Source organism: Sinohyriopsis cumingii, chromosome 3 (assembly GCF_028554795.1).
Source record: "Sinohyriopsis cumingii isolate HCF-2022 chromosome 3, ASM2855479v2, whole genome shotgun sequence".
In the NCBI taxonomy this organism is placed as follows: domain Eukaryota; kingdom Metazoa; phylum Mollusca; class Bivalvia; order Unionida; family Unionidae; genus Sinohyriopsis; species Sinohyriopsis cumingii.
This window is the reverse complement of record NC_142963.1, coordinates 43,396,616-43,421,549: the sequence shown is the minus strand read 5'-3', so window position 1 is coordinate 43,421,549 and position 24,934 is coordinate 43,396,616. Positions and strand designations below refer to the sequence as shown.

At 32.1% G+C, this 24,934-nt stretch overlaps 1 protein-coding gene across 1 annotated transcript in view; it reads right to left on the bottom strand.

Annotated features, from left to right (window-relative positions):
• Window positions 1–576: 576 nt before the first annotated feature.
• LOC149802770 (adhesion G protein-coupled receptor L3-like) overlaps window positions 577–24,934 on the bottom strand; it is a 123,287-nt gene continuing 98,929 nt past the window's right edge. Inside the window, exons 18-27 of the mRNA XM_089952198.1 lie at window positions 21,306–21,415; window positions 20,448–20,550; window positions 17,610–17,760; window positions 17,043–17,112; window positions 16,635–16,701; window positions 16,098–16,183; window positions 13,605–13,731; window positions 11,140–11,181; window positions 10,486–10,578; window positions 577–4,089 (exon numbers count right to left, since the gene is read on the bottom strand). Of these exons, the coding sequence (XP_089808324.1) occupies window positions 4,024–4,089; window positions 10,486–10,578; window positions 11,140–11,181; window positions 13,605–13,731; window positions 16,098–16,183; window positions 16,635–16,701; window positions 17,043–17,112; window positions 17,610–17,760; window positions 20,448–20,550; window positions 21,306–21,415 (915 nt within the window). The 3' untranslated portion in view covers window positions 577–4,023. The remainder of the gene's footprint in view (window positions 4,090–10,485; window positions 10,579–11,139; window positions 11,182–13,604; window positions 13,732–16,097; window positions 16,184–16,634; window positions 16,702–17,042; window positions 17,113–17,609; window positions 17,761–20,447; window positions 20,551–21,305; window positions 21,416–24,934) is intronic.

Genomic DNA, 24,934 nt, shown 5'->3' with positions numbered 1-24,934 from the left:
AAAATACACTATTCGTTCAGTCCTTGTTACAACAGTGGGTATCTTTTTATACAATTTTCTATGTTCACTAATAATTTTTAGTTGTATTTTCTGAATTTATTATTTGTTCCCTATTATGCCAGCAATAATTCATTATACATTTCACAATCTTTACATTGTTTGAAGCTTAAATTTCAACATTTCATATCACGAACAAACTTAACATAGGAACAAATATTACATATCATGGGTTCCATTAATATATAATCATTTTTTACACATATACAATTTTCAAAATGAAATTAGGACTGATGCCTACTATACTTATACAACAATTATGGATGCATATGTATGGATGGATGGATGGATGGATGGATGGATGGATGTATGTATTTGGAGAATGCTTGGTGACTTTAACATAATTTTTAAATACAAAGAAATACTATTACGATACAGACTAGAGAATTGTAACACATACTCAATAGAGATTCAAATCCAGATCCGTGGGTTACAGTACTCATTGCCTTGCCTGTAACCACCAGCCAATATACGTCTGAACCATTCACACATATCCACAGAGTAAGACTTAAAACTCTCTAACTTGTATCATATTATTTATTACACACATGATGTAAATTTGTAGCTTGATTGGTTGGCAATGTAATTTGGAACACGGATTCTCAAAAGGGACAAAGGAAAAGCAAGTAATATATGTTTTATGAGCTGATTAAATGTGATACATTTGAAAAAGAAGTTTATGTAAAAATATATTATGGAATCATAATCTCTGAGGCATTGTGTACATGATTCAAGTACTAGTAAAATAAAATGCAAATAAATATTAAAAAGCAATAACTAAAGCTATATTTTTGATGCAAAAAGTCAAGTGACACAATTAGTTCTATTAATATACGATAAGACCATTTGCACGTATTGTGAATCACATGATAACAATTATGTTCATGATGTGTAGTGATATAGTGTCCATACAATCCTTTAAATCAACATATTTTACATTAGCGGAGGATTTTTATAAGCTAAATAAATTCTAGCAAACTACAACATAACTATTAAGCCTATGAACGTTTCAGAAGATATTCTTCAATGTCACATATTCACATATCTTATATTCCTTAAAATGTCCTTGCAAATTTGCATTGCATTTATAGCTTTGGAGTAACTGTTACCCTAGCTAATAATGTATTATCAACGTGTTTTTTGCTTCAATAGTCCGAATTATTCATATCACAATATAATTAGTTGTCGGGAAAATGTTTTGCCATGTCGATATACACCATTTAGTAATGTATGACTTAAGTATTACAGTAATGTAGAATCACACATTATGTCAAATGGCCTTCGTTTATTTGAATATATTGCACTACAACGACTACTACACTACACCAGCACACACTTGCATGGGAAGACGTCTCATAACATAACAAACAATATCAGGTTCTACACTGAATGTTCTTTTTCTAGACAAAATAATAGAATATCCTATATGCAGTGATAAATTTTCTCTTGATAAGTGCGAAAAGTGTCCAAAACGTTTGTTGTAGATATTGAAAACAATCATTCGTCATTAAAATAAAAAAATAAAACTTTCTAATTAATATCTTTCTTTTATTTAAAGTGTTAACAAGTGTTTAATAGGAATATTATTTCACCTAAGTTGGGTATAACTTTACTGGAGACATAATATATAAAAAAAATGGTATAAAATGGATTAGTATTATAAACAGCATTACAACAAAAAGATATACAATTATATATTTTCACAATTTTATATTTTCATGGTTTTAAGTAGCTTCTCTGTCATAATATTGTATGCTTATCAACTTTGTGGTTAATTATTCTCACTAATATAATTTGACAAAACCCCAAAAGATCAAGAATTACAAATGTTTCAACATCATAACTCAAATTCAAATAGCCATCAATCGTGTTTAAAAATGATATAGATATTTTTCATGAATGTTATGAAAGTTTTTAGATATTGGCCCAAAAGAATTTCAAATTGCATATACATCATAAATTTCTACTTATGCAAGGGCAAACACCACTGAGCCCATTTTTACAGAATTTGAAGATTGAAATGTTTGAATCAAATTGATTCAGTTGTTCTGGAGAAGCTGAAAATAATTTTCTCATATTCTTGATCAGGAGGGCTTAACACTGCCAGAAATTCACCCAGGCCTTTTAGATACAATATGTCCATTTGCAAACATTGATTGAAACTAACTCAGCTGTTCTGGTAAAGCGGAAAATATACTTTTTTCCTCATTCCTACTGATGCCACCCCAGACACAATTTAAGCAAAAGAGATGTCCTAAGGATCATTCTACTCAGTTTGAAATTTGGCCAACTCAATTGTTCTGGAAACAAAGTTTAGAGCTTCAACTATTGACTTGCTGAAGGCTATATGAGGTCAAGCAAATGTTATTCGATAACAGTCTCTTTTAGAAGGTATTAAGTATAAATTGTGTGACAGGAAATCCAACATCCAAAACACAACTTGAGTTAAAATGTGTCTCATGGTAAACCCATCTAGTTTAATAGCGAGAAATAGTTTTAAAAAATTGAGAATAATTTGTAATGAAGTATGTAAATTTTGTCTTCTGTAACAGAATGTAAACTGAAGAAGATATAGCAAATCAACGAAACTTGGCCCAAAAATGAAGATTTTAATAAATTATGGAAGCATAACATACATGCCTCAATCTTAGATGCATTTATTTCCTTCATAAATAGTGCAGATAAAGTATTACAAACTTATTAATGGTTTATGTTTAAATGTATATATTTTTGATAATATATTTAAGTAAACTGTTTTACATCAAATATTAAATTAAAGCCTTTGAAACATATTCAACTTGAAATAACTTGTTTTGTAAGTCTTTCAACATGTATCCGATTAGAGATTTCCAGAGTTTTCATAATTACTTGTCTTGGTAGATAATTATTCCATAATTTGATAAATTATATTTAGTCGTTTTTGTATCATGGATGGCAGGACTGATTCAGGCACATTGTTTTGCACATAATACTGATGTTCAACGAAGAGTCACTGCTGATAATGAGAAGCAATACTTCATTTGTTAAAGTTAAAGACTTTACATGCATGTGCATTTTATGCAAAATATATTTCTTTCCATGCTTGAAAGTAAGCATTGATAACCATACCTGACCCTATTATAACATTTTGCATCTAAAGTCATTATAAATACTGACACATTGATGGTATTTTATTCAGTCAGTAAGGAAATGGACATACATTGCAATATGAGTGTATCAGACCATTAAATACTTGGAAACTAAAATTACAAGTGATGACAAAACCAGTGATACCAGCACATACCAACATCAAAGATTACCACAAGACCTAATTGATATACATAGTTCCTAGCAGTTTTGCAAAGAAAAAATATATTTACATCTAATTGTGGTGCCTACAAAAAAAGGATAGTAGGCAAAATCACATACGTTTTCCTAGTTTGTACTCCAACTGAACCAATATACACTATTATATAAATTGGATTATTAAAGCAAAATTAAGCCCTATGCAAATACAACAATTTTAAACATTAAGACTAGAGTTTTCAGATATACTGATCGCCATTTTCTTTGTACTGGACCTTTGCTCTTTCTTGGTGTGGAGAAATGCACATATCTGACTGCCGGTGGTAGGGATCATAGTGCATCGATGGGTGGGTATAACCTGGCTAAGGTTGAGCTGGGTGGCGACCTACTGGTATAATGGGAAAACTGTCATCATAGACTGGGATGTGGAAATACACATCTAACTGATGGTAGTAGGGATCGTAGTAATTTAATGGGCTGACATACCATGAATGAGACCAATTTGGTCGACAACCTATATTGTGATTTTGATTGCCATATATTGGGTTGTGGGTATGTACATCTGCCTGCTGCTGGTAGACATTGAGATCAATTGAGGGGTATGCATAAACTGGGCACAGCTGAGCTAGTTGGAAAACTTTACTGTGATGATGGTGGTCTTAGATTGTGATACGGGAAACTTCATTTCTTCATAATCTCTCCAAACTGACCTTGGAATGATGGAAACTCTTGTTCTTCTTGACATCCCTTTATAAAAGAACAGAAGATTCAGATGACAGAAGAAACATTGGTGAATGAAGTAAAAATATTTTCCAACCCTCTTTTTCTGCTCTATATACTTGTAATAAAGGAAACAATATGGAGATTTTGTTATATCAACAACACAAAGGGAACTGTTTATTTTGAGAGAAAGGAACATTGCATCATAATGGTTTGTGCATGTACTGGAAATCATGGAAACACTACACAAAGGAGTAGCTACCTATAATGCAATGGGTTGATAATATGTAAATCGATAAGCAAAGGAACACTTTAAACAAATCGGAAAGCGTGCTGGTTTATATTATAACAGCAAAGGAAAAGTATTTGGCAAACAAATAATGTTAAATACTGTCAGAGGTTAGTTTTGTGCCTCTTTTATTAGAATCCAAATGTGTTTTAATTGGACCAAATGGATTTGGGTCAGTTGGGAAACAATGAAATGTCAGTAGAACTCTTAAATGATACTGATTCAACTTGAAGCCAAATTTAAGTTCATCTGCATACAATACAGGAATAGTGTACCTTACACCTAACAAGTGGACATTAAGTGGATACAGAGTATGTTTGCAGCTCATTTTCAAATAATTTCAGTTCAAAATGTACAGATTCAGTGGAGGTTAAGGAGACATTAGTGGAAAATGAACAAAGAGAAGCGAATTATTACAGTTTTCAGTTGAAATCAAGTATAGTCAGTGGAAGTTAGGCAAATTCCTTAAAATCTAGAAAAGGTCATCATGATTATATACAATATTAATTTGTCAAAATTTCATATTTTAGGGTAAAAGATTTACCAATCACAAACGACCTTTTATTTCAATGATATGCAAGTCAATTATGGAAAACATTAGGTCAGATTTTGCATATTGGAACAAGTTGTTTAAAAGAATGTCAGTGACAAATGTTAATATCCTTGATAGCCCCGTGGATAAAAACAATACAGGCACGTGGACAGGTGTGAAGATGACTTATGGTAATTTGCATCAATGTATTGATTGATCTACCTTTGTGGAATCTAGGCATAACTTCTTGAATGTTGCAATTACTTGTATCTTCAGTACTTATTATCCTAGCGTCCCTGCAATCGCTGTTTCAGATTGAAGGATACTATAGTGTGATTGCAAATAGTACATAATATAAATTGGCATATCATATGCTCATACTTGGCAACGTATGTGGAACAAACGTCTATACACAAGAAGTGGAACATTAAAACACATTATCAGAGAGTGCCATATGTCACATAAAAAAATCGCAGAGATGAGGTGACATTGTACCAAAGCGAATGCATACCAGTATCCGCTTGCAGTGGAGCATAGTTGTGTTAAATGTATTAACGTCCACACTGCAAGATAGAAGTTTTTGTTCACATTGACTCAGTTAATGAACTTTATGTACCATCACATAAAATCTTGGACTCCTGGGCGGATGCATTTTATTGATCAGATTTTAAACTTATATTTTTTAAGGTGTTTACGTCTTTTACTTCAGATAATGTTATACAATTCTAGGACTTCTATTTTCTATCTTTCATCTTATAGTACTTGATGATTATACTTATTTAGCAGGATTTATATTTCCCAAGATAATAATATTTATTTATATTTCCATTTTCAGGTTTGTAATTTTAATTGGCTGTGAAAGGTCATATAGCAAAAGTAAAAATAAACACTGTTGACATCCATTTAATCTAATTGTGGACACTGTAGGTGAAGAAGATCTGCAGGCATAAAGTTCACTGTTACGAATGCAGATGAGAAGGAAAAATGATTATAAAAAGATGAAGTGGTCTGGTGATTGTTTCCTATAGACAATATAGTATGCTAAAGAATTTAAGTCTAAAGTACAGGTCACTAACTACCATTGGAGAGATGAGATAGATGTATGAATCATACTAATGGATAAGAGATAATCTTTGTACATGCAATAGTTAGTTCAAAGGTTAATTTTGTTTCTTTATATGCTGTGAAAACCTACACAATGCAGGCAGTCATATAATAAGCTATATTTTCCTCGATCGTTTACTATAGCATGTTGTTCATCTATTGGGTAATGCTAATGCATTTAGTGATTGAGCTTTTTGTCCCTGAATAAAGATTATTATTTAAGGCAGAGGTTTTTACCTTTTGGTAATTAATGATCTTAAAGTTATCAAAACGAACACACAATCAAAAAGTGACACTGACAGAGCTTCTGTCATTTGTTCAAAACAACACATTGGTTTATCAGTATATTTATTTCTTGTGTTAACCTGGGCTAGATTCTTTGTAGATGTATAAATAAAAATGTGTTACCTTGCATAACAACATTCATTATCCAGGTATAATTTCATTTCATATTATCACACATTATATCATCCAGTAGATCCAGCGATATCACTTTTATATATATGGAACTTTCTGCATTTAGATGCGATTTAATTGCCGGGTGCATATGTGTGTGTGTGTGTGTGTGTGTGTGCAATGTACGAATGGCAAAATCTAGAACTAGTAGCAGTGTAGAGCCCTAGCTCAGGGTATATAACTTTGTTTAATTCAGTTTAAAGCAATTTTAACTAGTTTACATTAAACATTAATCACCATCGTAAGTCACTTACTCCATTTAGGATCTATGTTTTAAATTTGTAGTTTATTTTTGGAGATAAGAAAGCACAACGTTTTACCCTGTTTATAATATAATGAACTATTTATTAAAGTGATTCCTAAAATCATAACAGAAAGCATTTACATCAAATTTTAACTTTCCATACATACATGGCCTATCTTAAGATTTTAAAACTCGTGTCACAGCTTTGTGTCATATAAATATGAAGACCAATGTCAGTCAATAAAAAAGCACTAGGATATTAGGGCTAAAATGCTTATTAAAAATGTATGGTCCCAAAGCCGTAAGATAAGGAAAGTTGGAAAATAAAAACATTAAAACAACAACAAAAGAGAAACAGATAGATCTTTCTGAAAATGCTAACTTGACAATAACTTGATCATCAGTTAAGTTACACTTTAATTTCATTGCAAAATACATGAAGGATGGTGGAAGTAAAATGAGACAGTAACTTAACAAAATAAAAGGTTCTATGTAGAGATGAACTTGTAAAACTAATTGAAATCTTTCTTAAGAATTTTAAAGAAGCAAGAGCAGAAAAATTAAAAAGTTGTAATTTCAATTAATGAATTTAAGCACAAATTTAAAACTGCAAAACACATTGCTTAATCTATGTTGTAGTTGTTGCTATATGATTAGGCGATTTACACTAGAACAACTTCCACTTAAACAAGAACTTGTTAAAGTTAGCATGAGAGCGGAAGCTACAAACATAAACCCTAGTAATAAAACAAAGTTAATCCATTCTCAAAAATATTGCAGATTTTATACACTTACTCGAATACCTACCTATTTAATAGGTTTGCAAGCACAATAAAGATGTATATAAAAAGATTAAAATGGAAACATATTAAATCGTACATTATTAATTACCATACAAGTGAAACTCAACATATTTAACACCCTTTAGCATGCAACCTTAAATTAAATTCGTACAGGATGTTACAGTATCCTTTACTGGGCTTTTAATGTTTAAGAACAGATTCTCCAACTAGCATTGTTATAACAGAAACACTTAATTGGTTATTTATGTTTCTCTGAGTCAGTTTGTGACTGACTAATATCACAGTTAGTATGTACCAGAAAATACGTCAGTACAGTTAATCATACAGTTGATATATTAGTACTACTAAATAGTATTGATATTACCTAATGATATATGAAATTAATTTTAGGTTGATGAAAGTAATAATATTAGAAATGATTTAAAGAGATATAACATTGCAGAAGTATGAGAAAGTATAAAATATCATATATGGTTTCTATCTTTATAAAGATTATTATTAAAAGTGTTTAAGGTCGAATAAGTGCTGGAGCTGCAGGCACTACAAGACATATTATTCCTCCAGAATTTTTAATAGTTATTACAGTCTATTGCAAAAGCTTTAAAAGAAAACTAGCAGATAAAGAAGTTTAAAACACAACGTGATTGTAACTCTTCTGGTATGAGTAAACGCAAGATGAAACTTACTGATGATCAAGTAAAGCAATGCTACAAATCCAAATGACAAGAAAGATGATAAATCATATGTTTCAGTGCAGAGAAAAGATTTTGTATCTGGCTCAACAGGTGCGTTTACAAATTTTCAGAATAATAATATATTGTATTATATAAACAAAAATGAAACTAACAATTTTTAAATATTGAGTGATTTCTACAATAAAGAAATATATTTGGAATAAACCAAAGAAGGAACGACTAAAATAAATAAACAATGAAAAAAGTATATTAATTGAATGCCAGAATATAACTCAAAAGTTTTAATACCTCGGAGCAATATTTACTCATTGTATGTGACCACTCCAACTCTGAATTACAAGGATTTAATAGAGATATTTAAATATATATGCTGAATTGGATATAGTTGTTAGATATCAGAAGCCTAAAAGTGTCAAATGTTTCTAGATTAAGAAAACACTACAAAATTTTAAGAAAAGAAAACCCAAATTTGATAAGTATCTACAGACCAGACCACTCCGGTGGCCTAGTGGTTACAGCATCCACCTCGGATGTGAGAGGTCGTGGGTTCAATTCCCGGGCGAATCATACCAAAGACTTACAAAAATGGTACTAACAGGTGCCTTGCTTGGCACTCAGCAATGAGAGGTTAGTGTTAGGACTGGTTGGCCTTATGTCAGGATGTTATGTTATGACACACCGCTAGACATCACTATAATCTGTCACAATGCAGACATCATAGCAATATGACTGAAAAATTGTTAAAGCTACGTTGACAAATCAAAATTCAAATATACAGACAAAGAACTATTCAACAAAATAAAACAGTTGTTACAGAGAATAGATTATATACAGACCAATAACTACTTAATGAAATAAAACCGCATCATTGGTTGTGTAGGAATAACCAATTTGTTTTCATTCATATACATACCTAATCAACAGCGCATTTAAAGACTGACATAACATTGAAGAATGTACCACAGTTCAAAATTAAAAGAAATAGATAGGAAACATCGCTTTAAATTTCATCCCATTAATGACATTACAGAATAAATACACTCCATAAAGGCCTAATATATAGCTGAAAATCGGAGATATTCAAACAGTTTGTGAAACGTGCTAAATCATTCTGCATAGCCACAGCACCAATAACCTGACAATATTAGCTGTCCTGGTCCTACTTTTCACCATATAAGAGGGCACAATTTATCAATGACTCAATAGAAAATGTGACTAGACATGAATATCAGCAGTTTGTGTAACGATTTAAACACTCAAATATGGAACAAGAAAGAAAAACACAAAAAGATCTTTATATCACATTCAATCTAATTCAATAATGAAATTCTTCCAGACATGACCACTGTTTACTGACCAGGACAAATATGCTAACTGTTCAACTGATCAAAATCCAAATTTAATTCATATAGAGGCTAGGCAACACGGTCAGTTCCTGTCATTGATGACCAGTCTGAAACATAGTCAGAATGAGAATTAGGATTTTCATTCATTGACTAGTCATTGATGACAGCAAAAGAGCTAAAATCAGCCTCCAAATATAAGGCATGGAAAGTACAACTGCCCATGCAATTAGGCCTGCAGAAGGATTATGTACAGCAGTTGATTACTGGAAATGATTCAATGCATCAAAATAGCAGACTGCATCTGAAAAGTTATTAACAGGCAGTGTCTTCCATGATTCCTGTTTCTATATTTCATGCCGATTCTGGTAAGTATTTTTAGACATTGCTTTTATTTGATAGTGTCATAATTCCTTTGAACAGTTCTGTTTTCATTGGCTGTGTTTGGTGTTTAACACATGGTGTTTTGGGACACTTAAATTTCTCTGCAAGTTCACTTTATCAATCAGAAATAACAGTGTCATTTGATATCACATAGGTGCAAATGATTTTAACTGAAGATACAAGCATCTGTTGTGTGCAGACTGGACTAGTTATTTATTTTCACCCATACAAATGATCCAGGAATGTTCATCAGAAACACTTTCCAATATTTGCCAGTTGGTTTCTATTATTTCGATCATCATATATAATAACAATATACTTCTTTATTGGAAGACTTATCGTAATTGTGTATCAATATATACACTGTTGAATCCAGGAATAAAAATTTTCTCTCCGTTTGGTATATAAGTTAATCAAGTTTTTAACATTAATTTTATACAGAGTATATGTATTGGAAATACATCATGCAACTTTTAGGTATATTTGGCAAGATATTCATTTGCTATGTCTTAAGTGTTAGGTATTTTAATCTAAATAATAGTTCTAATTACAATTTTATATTTTCGCTCTTACATTATTTTCATCTCTTGATGCAGTTCTTAGCGTGGAAGCTGACATATCTGACATCTTTCTTCGTCTACTTCTTAATTTCATAGCATCATGTATCTAAAAACAAATTATATGCAGATAAGATTAAAAATGGTCAATTTTGAAAAGACAAATAGCTCCCTAAATTAGATCCATGGACTTTAAAAACTGTTTTAGGAATTGATCAAATCATGATAGTACCATATAATCTCACTTATGGATAATAGTAGCATACAATATACAGGAAATTTCCAATGTTTCACAGTATCACTTGCTATTAGATTTCCAAAGATTTCATGAACATGCATTTCTTATAAATTGGGACATGCACAGGTTAACTGAAAGCAGAATGTTCTTGTTGATCATTTTATAGTGCTGAATATCTATTACATGGTATTTCTTGAAAAGTATATATTTCATAGTATGTTGTAAGGACAAATCTTTAAAAGCAATCCTGGGAACGTTCATTGCATTTCCAACATTGTTCCAAGTATAACATGATAGTCATAGTTTAGTTCACACTTTCATTCAGAAAAGGCACTATCACTTTTCCAAATAAGCTGAAACTTGTATTCAGCCATATTCTTATATTTACTAAATGAATGTTCTAGATTCAGTATATTTTCTTTCTACACTTACCTGCTTATTTAACAAGCAGTGGAATATGAAAATAAACAGACCCTGTAAATCAAAAGATAAAGATATTACTTACAACAATCTTTAGACTTTAGAGCTTCACATAAAAATTACATCTAGTGTACAGTTCATGCGCTGTTTTGACTCCTCAAGCTTTGCAGTGTGTGTGCAGAGGATTGAGATATAAACAAAACACAATCTCTTCGCTTTTTCTCATGTAGTTGCCATGGCATCTCGTGCAGGATGGTTCTGAACTTGCTTGCATTCAATGACCTCAACAGAGTGAATGTGGTAATGATACAAGTTGTGGTTTACTGTTCATGACCCACGCAAGCATGCTCAAAACAAGCTGAGAGAGACAGGCACTGATTTATCTACAATCTTATCGCTTGTGCGAGCAATTTGCTTAATTTTGATACTGGAAAAATGAAATTTTTTATTTATCGTTAAACATTTGCTAGTTCTAACAAAGATAATGCTTAATTGCATAATGCCAAATCAAGTTTTAGATAATATATATATAACAACATTGGTGACGAACGTTTTAATACAACATTTTAAGCAACAAATCTAATTTTCCCCTCCAAACTACATTATCTGAATCTAAAGATGCATTCATGTCCTTGTTTATGTAGCAGTTTTCACAATAGACCTTGTTAATTATGACATACAAATCTGTGAATAGTGTACTCCCTGCAGTGAACGGAACAATAAATTTAAACAAATTAATAACAATTGCTTTTTAACTGATTAGAAACATAAAGCCACATTATTCCTTAGTGTTACACAAATAAGGAGTTCTAATTTACAAAGTGTATGATTTCTTTCGACATACAATCGTGCAATTATATATGGGGAATTACAACTTGAGAAAGCATAGTTCTGATGGTTTCTGAATGAACAAAAATTATAGCTAATAGTGAACTTACCATCTACTCTTCCATTATAAAGATCATTACTAAGCTAAGTATTCTCAAACTGAATTTCTCTATTTTGGGAAGAAATGAAGGCACATTCATATACTTATTAACATATCTGTTTGGACTAGCTGTGTCACTACATACACGTTTGTTATCCTCATATATGTGTCTGAGAGAGAATTACTAAGGTTTAATATCTATACTCTACTCTAAGTTGTTCTATTTGCATTAATTATGAAAGTAGCCGATTTGTTTTACATATGGTCACAAAATCTATCCTAGATACATTTAGTTCCACATATTCATTATTAACAAATAAATGCTTTTGTGTAGACACATAACCAAGTGCTATCGAAAATGGTAACTACAGTTTGCTTTTTTGCCATTATGCTGAAAATAACCATATTTAATTTCATGATAATTATTTGATTGAATGAACATTCTATTAAAGTATGCTGTAAAACCACTGGCTATTACATTGTTTGATTTTTGTAAAATGAATATTAGTGATAGAATGAAGAACCTGTGAACTAATCAAAACGTTAGTATAAATTATTTTCCATTTATATGTTTATTGTCTTTAATTCATTGTGTAAGTCAGATCAACTAATTGAAAATTATTTGCTAAGAGAGAGAGAGAGAAAGAGAGTTGGAAATAAAATTAGTTGTTTAAAACGGACAATGGTATCGTCCAGACTATTTATAGAGATGTAATTCTACCTTTTTATGTTAACAAATATGTCATATGACCATTCAGCTCCTTTTCTATAAAACTACCTTATATCAAAATTAATTGTTACGTTTTACAATTTAACAGTGGACAACACCGATAACCAAAATATAACAAGTTGATCCATACAAAATCTCAGAATTTACCTAAAATGGGACAAACATTTAACTCCGTTGTATGCTAACAATGATGACTGAATTGTCCATGTATACTCCCGTAGGACCCAAATGTAGTAGTCTAAATAACAACTTAATCACACTTCCATTAAAAATTCTTCAGATGGTAGCTGATTATAAATCACTCTTGGCCATCTCAGTCTTTCCGTAAGTGGTCTTCATTTATTGTCTTTCAAATGGCAATCAGTAATATCTACCGGCCACACCAGAGTGGAGTTGCCAACGGCATGCCTGCCCTAGTGCGGCAGTGATTTGAAGATATGTATCCCTATACCGTGGCGTGAAAGTGGAGGGGATTAACTTCTGCACTGCTATATATAGGGAATATACAAACTGCATTTACGGATACTTATATCTTTTTGATTCTAGAGCATATATGTAAAGTATACAAGTACAAAATATCAGTGTCCAATTTTGACTCTAAAGCATATATATAAAATATACAAGTACAAAGAGTCAGTGTCAAACATTGACTCTAAAGCATATATGTAAAGTAAGTAAGCACATAAACACTGACCAACAGTCAGGTCCGTTAGTTAACTCAATATCCAGTGTGCCATCCAAATTAAACGAGAAATTATTATGTGCATAATTATAAAAATGCAAATGTCAACTAATGCTCAAATGAGTTGGCTTGGTTACCTGTAATGAATTGAAGATCGTGAACAAATACTGAAACACTACCATGTCCTCATTGACTGAAAGGATCCCAAAGACCCATGTGACTCCTGTTATTGGCAGTAGGACTCCAAGGCTTCTCAAGCTTGTCCTAAATTTAGATTTTGAAACTTTTATAAAGAATACTTCATTTTCATACTTTGATTTTTCCTTTAGTTTTTCTATATTCTGTGTAAAAAGAAGGCACAGATACTTTTTAATACGTAACAGGAATAGATAGATATCATTCGATCACAAGTAAGAACAGATAAACCTGACAAAGAAAAACATGAAACAAGAAAATAAAAACAAAAGCTCACATACAGAACACACTGGACGACACAATGAACTCATTATATCATGAAACAATATTAACGCATCTTTTTTATTTATTTATATGCATGTGATCTTGTGACAGAATTTATTTTGCTTCTGTAACTAGATAAAGTACACAAAACTTATTTTTTAGAATGCATGTTTGGTTCGTTCAGAATGTCCAAAAAGCTAAGTCTGTTCTAACAAAAATCTGATAAGTTGGTGCAAATATACCACCCACCCTAGAAATTCAGAATATAAGACGGGTTCCGCAGAAATACTGGACTTAATGCTATGTAAATTATAAACAGAAATTCCAACTCATGCAAAGGTCATTTTTTGGGATAAATATATGTAACTCTTGGTTTGAACAAAGGAACTCCATTATGACCAACATAAATCATGAACAATTAAGTAAGAAGAATTTGTTTCAACGGCATTATTTATTCCAACTACAATGCTTTCGTGATTCTTCATTTGAGGAGTGTCTCCCATATCTTATAGGCACTGAACACAATTTTTCAAATTCAGATATCCAACAAATAGTTTAAGCTGATTATCAAATGCATGATAAAATAAAAACAAGTTCTTGGAGTGGATATGTATATATTTGTTGTGCATTTTGTAAATTCGAAGAAACTATTATCTCAATAAAGCTATACTGCAATGATCACAAATGTTCGAAACCACTGTATAAAAGCATAATTACTCAGTTGTTGAACTTTATAAAAACTGAAAAAGATTAATATTGTTATTGTAACTAAGATAACGTTGCTAAATATGTTTTTTGATGTCAGAACATTAAACCCACAGTTTTGCTATATGTACAAAATGTAGTGATTCATTATAAATGAAGAATGTATTAAGTACTTTAGTAAGCCATAAGGAATTAATTGCTTTATTACAGAGGCATGACTTTAACTACCTGTTGGAAGCCAAACTATTTAAGTAACTATTATTGCATATTGGTTATGACAGGCCTACTAATTGCGATGATTAACAAATAAGACGTCAGATGGAAATTAAAAAAATGAAAAAGGTACAATTGAAACATTTGAGTTAAATTATATATGAATTATAAAAGATAGCGTAAATGGCTTTTTTAATACAAAAGGCACTCAATATAAATTTCATAATGCATTTAAGTTTTATCTGAATGAAGATTTTTAATTAAAATGAAACATCTCAGTTTTGAATGTAACTATCCTTAGTACTCTTGGAATCTGTTTGTATTGGACGTCTATACTAATGATCGTCTCCAACAAATGGAGGTGATTTCTCTTTCGAACCTTGAATTAGGCAGTTAACAGCCACAACGTGAAGCCACAGGTTTCAACATACAAACTGCAATTAATGTTAGATTGCTCAAAGATATTACACTGACGAATTTATTGTAAAGCCATGCTAGGAAGCGGATATATAAGTCTCACACCACTTGGAGAATGTGTTCCTTTATTGTACTGTAAATATTATCACTTCATAAAACTTGCAATAACATTTTATGATGCCATTAATTTCAAAAAATATACTTCTCCACTGCAACCCTTGCGTTGTTTTGTAGATTTTAATCCAGCACTAATATTACAATTGCTAGTACTTTATTCTACTATTTTAGAAGCGTTCAAAATTCCCCAATATGCCAGATGGACTAGTATTATTATTATTATTATTATTATTATTATTATTATTATTATTATTAAAATGAAAAACAAACGTAGAGTCAGATTCCAATCAAAGATACACTTTGCTTCAGTTGCTAAGACAGCTTAATGTATTCATCTATTCATAGGCAAAATCTATTATGTGTGAACTTACATGTTTGATGATAATAAACATGACGTAAATCACATTTGTCTAAGACGTTCCCAATGCATCATCTTTATCATTCATAATTATTTCTGGATACATGAATTATGCATTCAACATGACTCAAAATTGAATTTAGATATGTTCAGAAAGGGTCATATGGCTTAAACACAGTAAGGATTATGAGATGTCTTTAATATTCAGTTGAATTTTCTGTCTGATCATGTGTGTATGTGTTCATTTGTGTGATACTAGTATATTAATATGAAACCTTTATCACAGCGTAATACGGTCATGTTTCATGTAGATAATGGAACTTTCATTTATTTTTTACTCACATTTCAAATTGACACTTACTTGACCTTCTCCATTCTTTCTTTCTTTATGACTGCAGACAACGTGAACATCTTCCTGATTACCATCACTATTATAACTGTATTGATCTATTGTGTAGAAAACAAACAATATTAAATAAGGGATATAAATGTCTTCAAATAAGTAATCACACGCAGAATCTAGAGGCACAATTTTTAGCATGTAGGATAAACTAATTTACAACTCTTGTACCCCATATATGGGAAGATAATTCTATCTACAAAGTTTAGGCAACTTATTCATTTGTAATAATTCTTTGACATTAACAATATCTTGCTAGTTAATCAAGTTAATCAGCAGTCTTACTTTGAAGGGTAATCATTACGTGTTTAAAAAAAGATAATTTCTGTGTGTGTTTAAGGAAAAGAAGGGATGTTTCAACATACAGTAAAATCAGTTTTAACGAAATACAAATAATTAAATATATAGAAATATAATAGAGATAATATTACACTTTTTCTGTTCGGGCAGATGCCATAGGGTCTTAATATTGACAGAATATCAGCAGAGTTTACTCACAGCAATGATTAGTGCAACTGGACCAACAAAAGCCCATATCAATCCATGTTGGACAGAGAGCCAGCAGCTGTCAGAAGAAAATGGAACATATAATATAAAATAATACAGTTATTCTTTATTGACTTTCTGACAGCAACATTTATTGATATGCCTTATATTTTTAAAAAGTGCAGTGGATACTAAAAACCTTGATCTGTCTGTTTCTCTTGTCTGTCTTTTACCAAATTCCTAAACCAGCTGTGTGCGATTTGAACAAATTTAGCATTTAATTGTAAATAGTATTCAGATGTGTGTGTCACTTGAATGTGTGCAATAGTGATAAGTTTCATGCTGTGTTCATGGGTCTGAATGGTTGCTATAATTATCAAAATATGCAAGACGGAAAATAATAAGAGAGACTTAAAGTACAATTTTTCGTTCCCATATCCATGCAGTCTGCTAATCCCAAGAGAGACACCAACAATTCCTCCTGGAATTACTGAAAGAAACAAGAAAGATAAAACAGTATGCTTACTAATATTATTGTGGAAGAAGCTTATTTTGTATTTGATTAATAAGTTCATAAAGTGCATTTCTACACAAAACTTTCATAATTTCTAAGAGCTTTCTTGCTTGACTTTGGATTATTTTAAAGACAATTCATGACGAGTATAATTTGTTAGATCTACTTTAAATTCTAGTATATAGTTCTGTTAAAATAACCAGAACATGCTCGCATTCAGCTTTATAAATTGTGAATTAAGGCAAAGCTACAATCTTTTCAAAATATCCTATGGCACCATATACAATTTAGTAATGTTAAGATTTGATAGTACCAGTATGTTAATACACTGAAACTTATCATATGTTTATATTGCACACTATACATAATAATCAGGTCTGACAATTTCAACTGAGTACATAACGCTCAGAAGTTTAAGGAAAGAGAGGAAAGATCGGTCATCGCAATGATCAATTTGAAATGAAAAGTCTTACTCCAAGCGAGTGGCAAGAGCCATTTGCGGCGGGATCGGGTTTGGAACACATAAATGGTAGACACAGCTATCTCTATTCCTTCCACGAGCATAATGAAAAACACAGCCAGATAAAAGTAGTGGAGACATGCAGCTATTACTGTGCAGGCAATCTGAAACACATTTGTGCACAATATTGGGTATTTAAGTTTAAATTATTTCAAGAAAGTGTGTTATGTTCCATATACAGTTGAACTAACTTACATAATATAATATTTCCTTTTAGTTTTTGTGTACCTTTGTCAGTATTTCAGCTGTAAAAATAAGCTTATATTAGCTGATGCAAATAGTTTTGTTAAACTCAAACGGAATTGAATTTCCTTCTTCACGGACTCCAATGTTACTTTTGATATAGGCTGATAGCTTGTCGCTGATGCAGTTTCAACTGCTTGTTTTGGTGATTCTTTCAAAGGCAGGTAGTTCTAAGAAAGGTCGACCGACACATTTCAAACAATGGGCACAAATAAGCTGTCCTTGGCTCTGCTCGAACAACAAAGAAAACGCATCATCCATGCCCGACACTAGGCTAGCTGAAACTGTGGACCAGCTACTGCAAGTTGCACTTTGCACATATACATAATCTATGTATCATGTTGGAAAACCTACAGACATTTCCTAGTCATGTTGGACTATGGATCTTATAAATGTGAACAACCCTTATGTAAGTACCCATTGATGAAGATGCCTTTATGGACGATGTGACATTCCATAATAAATTATTTTCTACGGTCACGTCTACAAGGTTTCCATGGTTGACATTTTCTAAAGGATGATAATTTATTGCAAGAGATAGTTCTGGGTTCCCTAACTTGTGTAGCTTTTGTGATGTCCCCAAAATCATACATTTTGTTTTACCATCATTAATTACCATCCTATTTTGTTGTTCCCTGTTTTGGACTCAAATAAGGTCTGCATCTAATCTCATGCGGATAACTTCAGTATCAGAAATAGTTGTATACAAGCTTGCATCACCTGCAAACGAATCTGTATTTGTGGATTTATTATTTCATGGTAGATCATTGATATAGATAAGGAAGAGGAGAGGACCCAATGTTGAGACTTGCAGGACCTCTGAATGAATTGTGCGAGTCTGAGAGCTAATATTGCCAATGCTTCCTTGTTGAGACCTTTGGTTTATATATGATCTAAACCAGTTTAAAGAACGATTGTCGAACGTGTAACAGTTCAACTTTTGCAGCAGAATTTCATGATCAACAAGATCAAAGGCTTTCTTGAAATCAAGAAAAACAATTCCAGTCATATGTACATTATCAATTTCGTTCAGCCAAAGATCAATTAATTTGGTAAGTTCTCTTTGGCACAAGCGGTACTTTCTAGATCATGAGTGCGCTTTATGAAATAGAGAGTATGTTTCAAAAAATATATAGACCTGAATGGCTATATGCTTTGCAAATACTTTTAACAATACAGATAGAAATGATATTGGTCTGTAGTTCCCTGGATCCTTCTTTTCTCCTTTCTTAAAGAGAGTTGGAACCTTTGCACATTTCAGTGTTTCTGGAAAATTATCACTCATTATACTTAAGTTTATGATATGTGTTAGTAACTTTGGTATTACTGGTGCAGCAATCTTAAAAATTCGTGGACCAATGTCATCCAGTCAAGAGGCTGTATAAATATTCACCTTTATTAGCATATCAAAACATCAGCTTCACTAACATTAGCTATTGAAAAATAATTATCATCAGGAATTATAGCTTTTATAAATAATATAAGAGCATTAAGTTTAATTGGGCTGTTAGTCTGGTTCTGAATAATGTTACTGAAGAAGCATACATTTAATGCAAAACTAGTTGGCATTGCACAGAATTATCGGCATTTGTGTTGTTTTTTAATCCCCATTCCTATCTGGGTGGCATTTAGAATGCCAGCAATGCACCAAAAATTTAAAAAGTATGTATGTATGTATGTATGTATGTATGTATGTATGTATGTATGTATGTATGTATGTATGTATGTATGTAATTATGTGTGTGTGTGTGGTTATTTTTCTGCTTTACTCTTCTATTCTACTACTAAATTATCTACTAAAAAGATAAGTAAAGTATATATTCTACTTATCTGAAATACTTATGATTCAGAGAATTTTGTAGCTGTCATTTTATTTGAATTGTACCCTTTATAGCGGATAGTACCCTGCACATGGTATGTTGCATTGACGTTTATGATCACCAACATGATTTTCTGCAACATGACTGTGCGCCTTACTATGTATATAAGCCTGCTTCAACTCCTAACATAGCACATATTTGCCTTTAAACTCACTGTTGATGACTGCATTGCTGCAAATTACAAATGTTAGCACTGATGAAACAATGTATGGTTTGAAATGTGTAAGGTCTGCAGGGATTAAATAATCATCATCTAGACTGCAGTTGTATCAGGTAAATACTTTTGAAAACAAGAGGTGGAAACGATTCATAATTGATTGGAGAAACATTAACTGTACATCACAAACATAAGGAGTTTGTGATGAGATTATTTATTTAAGCAGATGGAACAATGTACTCACAAACTGCAATTGTTTCTTTTGAGTGATGATCAATGTTAGAGGTTATAATTTCCTGCAGGATAGGAACACCTGGATAGTTTTCATCTGTACTGAACTTATGTTTACACGTTTGTCTTAATAATTTACCTTCAATTTTATGTATGGATTTGGGGTGGCAACATCTGTATTTAAAACAGATGCAATGACAAAATGTTACCATAGAGATAACGTATTTAAAGTTTGTTTAAACAAATTGCATATAATGTTATTTACTGCATATTTACTTGCCTTGTTTTCAGTTCGGTTAACACCTGCCAAAAATATGCCATAAGATATGAGGAGTGCCACACAGATGTTTAGTAAAATGTTGGTTCGCTTAGACCTTACATATCTGAAAGAAAATATTGAATGTAAGTAACCTATGGACGTAATGAAACAAAATATTTACATCGTTATCCTGACATCAACAGAATATGCTGAAAAAGATGATTTCTCTGTAACAAGACGACAAGATGTCATTATTAGGTATATATGTGTATGTAAGTGGTTTACTCGGACTTTTTAACAATTTCGGTCACAGTGCCAATTACAAGTAAAATTCTTATATTGCCAATATAGAAAATGGCAAATAAAACTAAATTTCTGAAAACGATTCCTTCCAAATTAAAAGTAAACATATAGAATTTCAAACATTGCATCCTAGAATTCGTAATGTAAGCCTACATAAAAATTAGGTGTTTTATTGATAAATACGTAGTTTTCAAATTAGATACTAAACAACCAAATAGATGCAATGCATATCTTGAATTCACACACAAGTTAGCATAGGAACAGATTCATATTTCAACAGAAGAAACAAAGTCAATTGAGCGATTTACCAATTGTTTCATAAGATCTTGTTTTAATTAAGCAGAAATATTATTTTGCTTTACTCAATGCTGAATTAAAAAAAGTTCCTTTTTGTGTAATATACCATATTATTTTAAGATATTAGAAACAATTATCCCATTGACAACTAATAATTTTATTTTTAAAAGATACCTACACCAGATGCTACCTGTCCTGAAAAATAAATAAATAAAGATAGATAGATAGATAGATATTTAGATAGATATATATATAGATAGATAGATATATAGAGTTTACTTCCACACTTGAACATGTCCTATGATGGTCAGTAACAGACTTGTTAATGATATGGCACACCCAACAACCGATATAATGCTGAGCCGAGTGTCGTGTGCGGGGTCAAGTACCTGTACAACAATATAATATACTAATTCATCGATCAAATTTAGCACTGAAGATATATTAATTCTAATTCTGATACTATTTTCATTTGAACTTTCTGTAACTACCGCTTTCTACTTCTGAATATCCCAATAATACTTACAAAGAATTACGATAATTATACAATGCACACATATTCTCAGCTATGGAATGTTCATGTGATTATTTCTATAATTCTATTTATATACTGAATTAAACTATTATTAATTAATGTTCACTATTAATAAACAAGTTACGTTTACTTGATACTGATTTGAACTGCTTTCCACTGCACATGGATCATCACTACATTGCAGACAAGTGTGAATACATATCAGCAAACAAGAGTACTAAATACCGAACATTATATGCTCACCACATGTTGAATAGTTCTTAAGGTAGGTAGCTGAAATGTTAATTCTTGTGAATGTTAAAAAGTGTGCATTAAATTAGCTAAATTAATTTTGGGTGGTGTGAACATATTTTAATAAATAAATAAATAAATAAATAAATAAATAAATAAATAAATAATAATAATAATAATAATAATAATAATAATAATAATGATAATAATACCAATACTACTAATACTACTACTACTACTAATAATAATAATATAGCACATAATCTTTAGAAGCTCTAAGGGCTTCACAACATTTATAACATAAAAAGAATATATATAATGATATGATTACAAAAATGAAACACAATGAAATTGGAAAAAATGAAGACATACTGAAAATATTTAAGGTAGGAAACATTATTTGATCTTTAAGTTTGTTCCTGCAGTCGAAATATGTGAGTTTTAAGAGCACTCTTGAATGGGATCAGTGTGTCTTTGCGTCTAAGTTCAGTGGGCAATTCATTCCATGTTGCTGGGCCCTGGCATACAAAAGAACGCTGTCCATATGATTTTGTTTTCATAGTGGGAATAATGAGTATACGATTGTCAGAGGAGAAGCGAAAGTATCTTGCTGGCGTGTACACATTTACGAGGTCAGATAGGTATGTTGGACTATAGTCTGTTAGTGAAGCGTAGCACAGAGAACACATCTTATGTTTGATTCTGGATCGAATGGATAGCCAGTGTAGGGTACGGATTAGAGGGGATGTATGTTCTGATCGTGGTACTCTAAGTATGATCCGAGCAGCTGTGTTTTGAACATTTTGAATTTTCTGGAGTAGATATTGAGATGAACCAGACATAACTGAGTTACAATCTTGAAAGTACTAATGAACACACAAGTGTTTTAGTGGCATCAACTGAAAGATATTTGCGACTAGAGCTGATGTGTCTCAGCTCAAGATATGCAGCCTTTCATATGTTCATGACATGTTGGTGGAATGTGATAGTACTGTCCAGAGTAACACCTAGATTTCGTACTGAATGTGTTAATTTAATGTTGGTGTTGCTGATATTTATTATTTGAGGTAAAGGATGTGAATGAGAAAGTCTTTGTGTTGTGATCAGAATGGCCTCAGTTTTATCATCATTCATCTGCAGCTTTTTACATGTCATCCATGATTTCACATCAGAAATGCACCTCTCTACACCTTGGATGGTAGCTTCAACTTCAGTTGGGTGGCTAGATTTGTATATTTGGGTGTCATAAGCATACAATTGGTGAGGCACTGGATGATGATCTATGACATTTGAGAGCGGCTGAGTGTATATAATGAAGTGAACAGGTCCAAGAACAGACCCCTGTGGAACACCACAACATAGATTAACTGGGCTGGAGTGTATTAGATTTGCAGAAACAAATTGTGTCCTGTTGACAAAGTAGGACTTAAGCCACAGTAAGGCTGTATCGAATGCCAAATACATGCTGGAGACGGTGAAGTAATATATCATGGCCTATTGTGTCAAATGCTGTAGAGAAATCAAGGAAGGCGAGGACTGTAATCGTTCCGTATCCAAAGCAGAGAGAATGCCATTAGAAGAGTAGTTTCAGTACTGTGGAAAGGGCGATATGCAGAATGTATATTGCTAAAATGACTGTTTGAATTCAGATGATATACAAGCTGGGATAGAACAATTAATGTCAAACCCACTTATCTCGACCTCGGTCATCTCGAGAACCCGTGTATGTTGATCGTTTTGGTCTGGTCCCAAAAAAATCGTTCTTTGTTATGTTAATTGTTCCTCGCTTATCTCGACCCCTGTTAAAATGATAACCTCGTAATGTTGGGCATAAGTTTTGGTCTGAAGTAACACGTGAACCCTCTAAATTTGACAAAATGCAACTTTTAATGTCCATCTCAGAACATTTTACAAGAAATAATCCGGTGTTTCCGCTATTATAGGCAACTCGTACCGGCAACGATCGAAAATGTCAGCAGAAGACCAAATTTTACCGTTACAAATGCTAATTAACTAATCTCATGAATGCATGGTTTATCCCTTGCATAAAGTGGAGAAATGTATCTTGTAAACAATACATCAGAGTAAGGAAACTGAATGAATGCGTTTCTGACCTTTATATAAACTGCATTCAAAATGGACATTATCACATGTCAACACCACGACAACATAGTTCGTGCACACATCATATCGAATTTGATCTTAACTGTAACTCAGAAAATTAAAAAGTTAACATCATTAAATGTAGCTAAAAGCACCTAATTTGTTTTACACAATATATTTAAAATGAATTCGGTAATAGTTCAAGTGTTTCCATGCCTGGTGCGAGTGTTAGATTCAGCTTCAGCATGGTTAGATCACGTGACTCACAATAATCTATAAATAGAAACCCGCAATATTCCTAACCACCCCCTTCAACGTACATGGTTATTAATATTGTCATAGACGTAGGATTAACCAACGTGCACCATAACGGGGTTGGGGTGGATATTTACTACTGCATGTGAATTCTCAATATGATATTAGAGATGTTTCTTTTAAGACATTTGTGTTACATGTTGAGCTTACTGGACCATGGGCAGTTCAAAAGCATGTAGTTGTGGAAAATGAGTTGCTTTGTGATTTCATGAATTTTAACGTATGGCTTCTCCACATTTTCGATAATGCGTCACTTCATATGCATATTCTCAGACTTGCTGCGGTCCATGGAGCCAAAAAATTAAACTTAATTACTAGTTGGCTAATCCCATATTTATTATGCCTGTAGGAAATCTCTGTCAGTAAGTTTTAGCTATAACTATATTGATCATTATATTACACTTGGCTTGTCAAGGTTTGACATTTTATATTCAGCATCATTTCTTTGACAAATTACATGGCTGTATTACCTCATTTAATACCAAATGTATTTATCCATCATGTGGTTGGATGATGGGAACATCTCAGCACGTTTGTTAAACATGACGTTTCGGGTTTTTCGTGTTTCGCGGTAAACGAACTTTTCAGCGATCGAGTCAATTTCTTATGGACGCCAGTTTTGTTCGTTTGTGACCCATGACCTCGATGGTTCGATATTACAGGTATGTGATTCACATACATTTACACTCAGATGAAGTCACAGTGAACTTATTGACGAAAGTAA